This window comes from Anser brachyrhynchus (genome assembly GCF_964034855.1).
Source record: "Anser brachyrhynchus genome assembly, chromosome: 7".
Taxonomy (NCBI): Eukaryota; Metazoa; Chordata; class Aves; order Anseriformes; family Anatidae; genus Anser; species Anser brachyrhynchus.
Genome location: NC_137701.1, coordinates 25,639,568 through 25,648,858, shown reverse-complemented (window position 1 = coordinate 25,648,858; position 9,291 = coordinate 25,639,568). Strand labels below are relative to the sequence as shown.

The window sequence follows — 9,291 nt, the reverse complement described above, 5'->3', positions numbered from 1 at the left end:
CTACCTGAGCAGAGGACTCCCTTGTACCTGGCGCAGGAGAAGTCGTCGCATTCGCAGAAGGGCCCGTAGATGTTCCCAAACTCGCTCTCGTAGCAGACGCACTGGTTGCAGCTGCACTCCCCCCGCCCGCTGCACAGGGGCTTGCCCTCCACCTCGCGGCACAGCCCTTGGTGCGTCTCCCCGCCGGCCCCCTCCTCGCACTCGCAGCGGGCCCCCAGGTAGCCGGCGTCGCACTCGCAGAGCCCGCAGGCATAGGTCCCATTGCCACTGCACTTGCCGCTGGCTGGCTCGGCGCGGCCTGTGCACCCGCAGAGGCAGTTGTAGGTCACGGCCACCTCCAGCGTGTCGCGGAAGCCGGCCGGTTTGATGGTGAAGACATGGGAGGTGTCCTCGGCCGGGCAGCTGCGGGCCTCCACAGACACCTCGAAGGAGACCTGGGGAGGGAGGGTGAGGGGGGAGTTAGAGCATGGCCTGAAACTGCCTCCTGAGGGCTGGCCGAGCTTCGCTCCCCCATGCGGAAAAACCACCCCAAATCCACGTCCTGTGTGAGCACCTGCAGCTCAGCACCCAGACAGCCCGCACCAGGGGTTTTGGCATCCTTCAGGCCCCTTCGGTTTCCCACAGGCAACCCAGTGACCCAAATGGGACAGAAAGAGGCACAAAGCAGGTGTTTCATACCCACAAACTCCACATTGGGGGGAACAAAGCACCAACGGGGAAGTGCTGGTGCTGTCTGAGGGGAGCCTTGGCCCTGTAGCCTCTTCCTGCCAAACCCACAGCTCATGCGGGCAACCCCAGCCCTAAGCAAAATGCTTGTTATTCTGTGGATGGCTCATTTTAAAAGACACCACAAGCAGTCAAGTGAAGTTTTAATACTTATTACGGTCACCTATTAGTGGTAATTTTCTCTATCACGGACCGCTGGTTTCCGTGAGGCAGGAAGGAGCCTGTTTATCCCATGAAGTAACTAGGGCAAATGTCTAGCAAATAGCCAGGTTTTCATGACATCAAAAATAAAACATTTTCTTGAAACCAAGCACTAGCACAGAGCCAGTACAGCACAAGGACCCAAGATGCCCACAAGGTCAAGGATTTAGTGCGTTTTGTGGGAATCCTGACCTGCCTCACTCATAAAGCCCCAAATAGGGAACACGCTCAAATTGCAGAGATCAGAAGGCAAGCCCAGGGACTGGCACAACCCTGCTCCCTTCCTGGTACCTGTGCCACCAGGACCAAACCACAGCAGGTCAGGGCCCGGTGCCAGTTTTGGGGAAGATTTCTCAGCAGTTTGCAGCAGCTAGATCTTGACCCCATGGATGCAATGGGGCCCGAAGCTGCTGAGCAGGAGGGGACACAGGAACAAGCTGCAGCAGCTCGGTGAGCTCCGTGCTCATGCCAAAGCCCAGATTAAGGCTGCTGCCTCGGGAGCCCTGGCTTTGCTGGGGACACCAGGAGGGCACGTGCCTACGGTGGCACAGCTCCAAGGACTGCAATCCACTGACTTGAAATCCAGTCAAGTCAGCTAAAATTTCTGAGGCCGCCTTCCTTTTTAACACTTTGCATGGCCCTTATTTGGAGGGATAAAAATTCAGCTACTGTTTATTCTTTCAAACTATTTTTATATGCCTCTGAGTGCTTAGCGCTCTGGTATGTTTTTAAAGACTTTATTCTCAAATAAGGAAATTGTCTTGCTAATGAGCACACGTGTGTCCTCGCAAACAGCAAAGGCCAGGAGAAGGGGACGGGATTCCCAGCCAGGCTGAGTGACACCAGATGACAACGTGCCCTCCTGCCTTGCCCAGCAGTCCAGCTACATCTGCAAGAGGCTGTTTTTCTCTTTAGATTAAAGCAGGAGAAGAGAAGAACATGGTCCTTGCTGGAGGGAAGGGGCCATGCTGTCCCAGAGACTCAGCACCCACTGGCAGCGGGGGCCGTGCCTGCTGGCATGTCCTCCTGTGCCATTCATCACCACCACTGAGAGCTTCCCTCCCTTGTCCTCACTCCCACATCAATCATATTACAACATCTCTCTAAACCACCTAAAAAAAAGAAATGCTGAGAGAGCATGACATAAATATCTGGGATTAAAGACAAGCCTTTTCTTGACCATTGCACTCTGCTGCGTGATGAAGATTTTTTGACTGTAGGTGCTGAAAGCAAGACACCTGCATTCCCTCCTTCTGGACCACCAGGGGACCTTGGATTGATCTGTGCCATGCAGAGCCACTTCTGGCAGAGCTGCTTTCAGTGGGTTTCTGTATAAACGTGGCATGGCTCTGAGGCTAGCAGAGGAAGATGGACACTGCAGAGCATTACAACAGCCTGTCCAAGGGATGTGCAGAGAGGCAGACTCACCGTATCTCCTATCTTGAGATCCCCGCACTTCCTGAGCCCAGGGTAGGACAAACCATCCTGGCATGTGGCAGTGAAGGTCAAGGCAATGTCCTCGGGGCTGTCCCAGACAGTCAGTTCTACTTTGGACCGAATACTCTGGAAACACAATGGAAAAAGCACAATGGAAAAGAAAGCCATCAGGTTACTACAGGTGGACCAGTTTCTTTTGCAGAATGCTCTGCTTTGGTCTCTTCTCCTGTTGTTTTCAGAGCTAGGACACCTGTGCACCGATATAAAAAATACCTGGAATTGGACTGAAGAATCTGGCAATGGTTTATGCAGTCTAGGAGGGTAATGGTGACCACCATATTGGAAAGATATACATACACACACAAAAAAAAAAAAAAAGAAGGAAATATTCTCGACCACAGGTGGACCATATGCTTCATCTCAGAGCTGAAGGTCAGAAGCTGATGTGCACATCTGCACCTCCTCCATATCAAAGTCTGCTGGAGGAGTGCAAAGCCCAGCTCCCCACTGGCATCCACCCTTTGATGCCTTTCATACTGCATAAAGGCAGCATAAAACTTCACTGAGACTGAACCAGCAACTCTGTCCTACTTTCTTGATTTGACACAACTTGTCAGAAAAACGTATTTTCGCTCTTAAGAGAAAATGCCAGGCAAAAAGTACCCTTTCAGATATGTCAGTAACAAACACCAGGTTTTCCACAGGAAAAAAAATAAATGAAAAATCTCTGTGAAACATTTCAAAGTAAAAAGTGGTTTTCGTCACTGAGGTTTTGGTATCCTCCTATTCCGTTTTATTCTGCTTCTCATCTCTCCATCCTGCTGCACAACCCAGACTTTTAAAGTCAAAACAAAACAAAGGGAAAACTCTGTTTATAAGTATTAATGTGAAATGAGGTTGTTTTGTTTAATTCTTCCAATGGCTGGAACTGATTTTTTGTGAGTGGTGTCCAAAAAAGACAAAGGCTTTCAAAATGGAGTTTTTTTGTATAACCACATTCATTTTCCAAAGCTAGCTCGTGACTCCATCCCTCTGCCCCTTGTCTCTTCCCTCACTGAAGTGGCCAGATAAAGGAGAAGTGCTAATTTAAGCCTCTCACCAGTCAATGTGTTAGCAGAGCCGGGGTCCATGTGCTAGCCAAGAGCTACCGCTTTTGGAAAGGGGCAGGAAATACATGACTTTTGATCAGTGAGTCATAAAGCTGAACATACTGCATGTGCGTCTGCTGCTCTGCCCCAAATTATCACGGCACAACATGCTGTCACACAGATGTGCCCTCTTCTTCCTACCGTGAGCCAACCTCACCAGCCTCCTGCAGCCTAAAAGGGAGATTAATTACCCATGATGGCAAGATGCTGGCTTATCCCTTTGTCAAGCCCAAGTCTGTTAGAAGGACTGGGGAAGCTGCAGAGGTGCACAAGGGGGTAACACATTTCACTGACCACACTGCTCACAGTTTTCCAGAGAAGGCATGACACCAGGCCCGATGGACCTCAGCATGACCTCACCTGGGTCGTTCTTATGTTCTCACGCAGGCACCAAGATTTCTTATTAGCCTGAGAGGGTAATGCCATTAGCCTAATTGTAATGTCATTATTATTAGCCACTTTGCACCGTCATACAGCAGTATCTCCTCACAGCACTGCGGTCACTACCAGAGGGATTTTGCTGCTGTGCTGTTTGGTGGCCTCAAGCCTGCCACACCTTCAGGGATGAGCAGAGGACTCTGGAGAGACCTAGGGGAAAGACTTGGCCCTGAGATGGAGCAACTCCTCTGTCTGAAATAAAGCTGTCATAGCACAGGCAAAATTCAAAGGATGGAGCACTTCAGTGTAAAAACAAAGGGATCCTGAACCCGCAGCTGCTCCAGGGACGGCTGATGTGAAGGCCACCCTCCATAGGAAAGCCGTTGTGTTGTAATGAGAAACATGCCTGAGACCTGCTGGGGCTGGCTTTAGGAAAGTAGTTGTAAAAGAAGCGTCCTGTTCACTCCCTTCGGGCCAAATCCAGCCAGGAGTCTGTGCCAAAACCCTGCCGGCACCACGCCAGCCGGGCAGCGGCACGGCCTGCGCAGCTCCCCGGAGCATCTCCACCTTGCAGGTGTGTTGAGATTTTGGGGAAGCAGAAAGGGTTTTTGTGAGGGCGGACAGAAAAGCCATCCTGTTCTCTTTTGTTTCATGCCCCCAGGACAGGAGAGCACTGACAGCAGGTACACTGCAGCTGGGTTGTCACACCTGGGAGGGAGGAAAAAGTGAGACAGGAGATGAAGAGATGGGGGAGAGGGATCTCAGGAGCAACATAAGCCCTGAGCAAATCTGATGTTGAGCAACCTGGTCTGGTGGAAGGTGTCCCTGCCCATGGCAGAGGGTTGGATTTAGATCATCTCTGAGCTCCCTTCCAAACTGTTTTGTGATTCCATGCTTCTATGTATGCATCATTGGAAGAAAGCAGAAAAGAGAGAACCAAAGATGGCCAAAGCACTGAGACGCGAGGCTGACCCTGGGCCCACGCGGCCAGCCCCTAGGAGAAGACAAACCCTGTCGCAGGTGAAGGGTTTCTCCACGCTCAAGAGTTTCCATTCTGTAAGGAATAAAAAATGGTTCATTCTCACTTGGGAAACAGAAATTTTAGCCTCCTCCTTTGGTGAGAATTCCCTCTTCAATTTCAGGACAAAGCAAGCTACCGAAAGGAAATGAACCAGGCAGGCTCCAGACCTCCTGCTGCCCGCAGCAGAGGCAGCAGCTCTCCCGCACCAGCTAACTGTGGCTGCAAAGATGAGCTCAGAAGATGCACATACGAAGACCCCTACGTGACGGCTGACCCATGACAGTGAAGCATTTTAATTTAGCCACAAAAATCAGAGAACATGTGTTGAACAAAGTATTTCCACAACCAACTTCCACGTATGGTCACTGGGAGTCACAGATCTCTCACACCGAGCAAGGAAACAGCAGCGTCCTTCCAGGAGCACAGAGTTGAACCGTAAGAATCCAACAAGAAGGCCACAGAAATGATGAATATAAATTGGCTTGCTATTTAGCTGTTTCTGATCACTCCGCTTTCCTATGTCCATAGAGACACACAATATCAGGTTAGCAGAACAGCTGCAGGTCCTTTTCTGCCTGCCCTACATCTCCAAGTGCCCCAGGGCCGCAGGGCAGGCTGCACTGACCACGCTGTGTGGTCCAGGACCACTGGGGACACCAGGAGACACACTGGGTGCTCAGAACTGGCTCACGAGGCACAAGGACCAACCCAAGGATGCAGCCTGAGCTGGAGCTGCATCATGTCCTCAGGAGGCCACTAGGCATCAAATCGCAAAGAAATAATTTTCTCTAGTGGCAGGGTGGTCTGTGAGAACTGCTTCAAACCAGGTTGAACTTAGAGTGCTATCCTGCACGAGAGATATGGGGCCAAACCTCTGCCGTGCTCCCACTCCACCTCAAGCAGCTCACGCAGGGAGGACCCACAAAGTGCTCCACAGCCACACCAGCAGGGCCTCGAGCAGCCATCAGCCCAAGCACCGGCGTCATCTGAAGCAGGACGAGCTGCTCCCCTCCCTCCCCAGGATGGGTGCAACCACACCAGTGGTGACCCGCTGCGGAGAGGACCCGGGCAGGGAGGCAGCCAAGCCTGGGTGGAGCACCCAAGGCAGAGCCGAGCTAGCTCAGCTCTTGGCACTTCCCACCCCAGCAGCTGTGATGCTAAAAGGCACTTACGTTGTAGGCCTTGACTATCAGCTCGATGATATTCTTGGAGTCCTTGTGCAAAATCTCCACCGTGGTCCCAGGAATCAAGGCGGTGAAGTTCTTGAAAAGACAACGAGCGGAAAAAAAACATGCTGCAACGTGCCACAAAAGCCAAGCTTCCCCAGGAGCGGGCGGGGAGGATGAGCTCAGCCCCCGGCCCCGCGGGGCAGCAGAAGGACTGCCACCGCCTCACTGCTCGCTTGGCTCTGCCAGCACGGAGCAGAAGCAACCAGAGCTTCCCGAAAGCCTGATCCCCTCCCTGAACCCCTTCATCCTCACGGATGTGCTCCTTGCTCCTGCCGAGGGGCAAACCCTGCAGGGCAGCCCCAGGGAAGGCCCCCCTGACAGTGGGGATGGCGAGGGAGCTCAAACCGGGGCCATGGTGCTGGGCTCCGTGATGGAAAAACACAGCTGGGCAGCAGCCCTGCGCTGCATTAGGTAATGGGATTGAGTCACAGCAGAATGGGTTGAACAGGTTTCTGCTCCCTCGTCTGCTGCGCGGCTGGCAGCCCTCCTAAAATCAAGATTAGGCTAGGTTCTATTTTAGGTACACACACGCTCACTGACATGTAGATCTGTTTGCTCTAAGCAGCTTTAGTGCTTTTCTCTGAATGACCGCGCTCGGGGTGCTTGCAGGGAGAGCGGACGGCTGCACCAAGCCGCTGTGCCCTGAAGGGCTGCCCCCATCACAGCCCAGCTGGAGGGGAGACGCTCTCAAGGGGCATAGAAAGCCCTGCCCAGCCGGGCAGCTCAGCAGTGCTTACCTTGTACAGGACATAATGACTTTTTGTAACAGCGAAAATCAGGTGGATGTTGTTTTCAGCCAGTTTCTCCCCAAGAAGCGCCAGGGAAGGATAATCCTAGGGGCAAAAAAAATAAATAAAAATCAAGAAAGACTGATGGGTAGCACAGAAACAAAGGTTCATTTCACTGTTCTCCTCCCAACAGCAAGACTTGTTATAGAAATGTGGTGTTTCACTGCAGCGCGAAGTCCCTGACATACCACTACAACTGAAATAGCAGAAACGTTCCAGTAATTCTGCCACCCCTTAAATATTTCTGCTGCACCTATCACTACACAACACCATGACCTACAGCAGCACCTGAAACACTGAATTGTTTTCTCTTCTCTTTCTGTTTTGCCATCAGCCAGTGTACATGTGTAATAACCTAGCTGCTACCTCCAGGAATGCAAGATGAGACCATTATCTAGAACTGCACTAAGCAGAAATGCATGATTTTTCTCCAAAAGCAGAAATAACCATTGCCTGCTCTTTCTGCATACTAGAGCCATGAAGACGTTGTGATAAACTCTTTATTTCTGCAGAATTCATAGACAGAGGGGTTGGCAGCAAGGTACTGTTCTAGCTACACACAAGCAACAAAATAATGAACCAGGGCTCACTTCAAGAGAGCAGCTTGAGTTTCAAACCACAGGCTGCTTCTGAAACGCTGCCCTCAGAAAAAAAGCCCCCCATTTACTTGCAAACTGGAGGGCTGATTTATGGAAGCACTGAGGCAGCATCCCCACACCAGCTCCCCAGCAGGGCTCCAAGTCAGTATGGGGGCAGTACTCTGCTACACAATTGCTTGCAAGATTGCATGGGCTGGTGAACATGGGGGTTCTCCAAGGAGCCAGAGGCAGCCATCCAGAAACACCTCTCATTATGGTGTTGTGCACACAGGAGCGAAAATCACCGTTGGTGCTTGCGACCTGCTCGGTAAGGCACCATTCTGCAGGAGCACGTGATAAGTATGCAGCAGACAAGTGTTCATTCACCCCAGAAGTTTCCTCCACAGAGTTTAAATTAAAGAAAAAAAAAAAAAAAAAAAGCAGGGTGGCTGGTCCCCAGAGCAGCAAGGGGCCTGCTGACACCCCAAGGTCTCCAGCAGCTGCCTCCCGCAGCCCCTGCCCCCCCTCACCAGCTGGCTGGAGGCGCTGTACTCGTTGGCCTCGTTCAGGTGGCACTGGCCGTCGTGGGGCTGCACCAGCCCCCCCAGCTTCCCATCCAGGGCGATGTGGGGCACATCGTCTGTCGTGAAGACCAGCAGGTGAGACGCTTCCTTCCGCCAGCCGATCTTCTCCTGGGGGGGAACAAAACCTGTCAGACAGCCAGCCCTCCCGGCAGGCAGTGCACCCATCCATCCATCAAAGCCCCCGTTGCCACCAACTAGAAGATCACCACACGTCTGTGCACCCATCCCTGGCAAGAAAACAAGCTGCTGGGGCCCTTCTGGCACTCCCCAACATCACCTTCCAACGCACTTACCTAAAAAGGCACGAGGAGGTACATCGACTGTCCACCAGACCTTCTCTGCCCTGATCCAAGAATAAGAATTTCAGCTGCTTTTATGGCCAAAGAAGGCCTGCCAAATTCCTCCACGCGCATTTAATCTGACCTTGTTTCCCCAGCTCGGTGGTACGGCCGCGCTGCTGCGCGCAGCACGAGACAGCAACAAGAGCTGCAACAACTCCGGTGAGTGCTTTCCTTACAGCCCACTCAGAAAAGGATTCTGGAGCTGCATCACTTGTAGCAAGGTCCCTGCCTGTGCAAGGAACAGACATTGCCACTGCCTTTGCATGGACAGATCTGCAGGGCTTTTGTGAGGAGAGGCGTAAGAGTTTGAGGATAATTGCCCCCAAAAACTCAGGGCACGGAGCCTGCAGCATCCAGAAGCAACCCACACATCAGTATACCCAACTCCTCCGTATTTCACTGCTCAGCTTACTTAGCAAAATCTGAAAGCTACCTTGTCCTACATTAATTAATATGCCAGCCAACAAACTGCTGCAGCCTGTTCGCAGGCACTTCCTATGGACACCACTTGTGGGGTCATGGCGAGCAGTCAGAGTGTGCAGAAGGATGGTAATCATGATTGCCACCACAATTTTTGCCTGCAGATGTGAGTCAGAGCCCAAAGTCTGCTGGTCTTTCCAATAAATACAACTCTTACTTCAGGACAACTATTCCAGACTTTATTTCTTTTTCTTCCCTAATGCAAAAAGTATTTTTTGTTAATGGCATTTTAAAGAGCCATGCAATTCAAGTACGGCCACAGGAAGAAATCTTTGGCAACACACATCTGTCCTGCACCAGCACTTTACTGTCCAGGTCATTACACTACGAGGGCTTTTGTGGTCTGGGAAGCAGGAGCCATTCAACTGAAGTGACCCCAC

At 51.7% G+C, this 9,291-nt stretch overlaps 1 protein-coding gene across 1 annotated transcript in view; it reads right to left on the bottom strand.

The window, feature by feature from the left end:
• The window catches only part of ITGB5 (integrin subunit beta 5), a 48,845-nt gene that overhangs the window by 20,020 nt on the left and 19,534 nt on the right, over positions 1–9,291 (bottom strand). The window contains exons 6-10 of the mRNA XM_080599255.1: positions 8,037–8,198; positions 6,878–6,973; positions 6,084–6,173; positions 2,356–2,490; positions 5–434 (exon numbers count right to left, since the gene is read on the bottom strand). Of these exons, the coding sequence (XP_080455381.1) occupies positions 5–434; positions 2,356–2,490; positions 6,084–6,173; positions 6,878–6,973; positions 8,037–8,198 (913 nt within the window). The remainder of the gene's footprint in view (positions 1–4; positions 435–2,355; positions 2,491–6,083; positions 6,174–6,877; positions 6,974–8,036; positions 8,199–9,291) is intronic.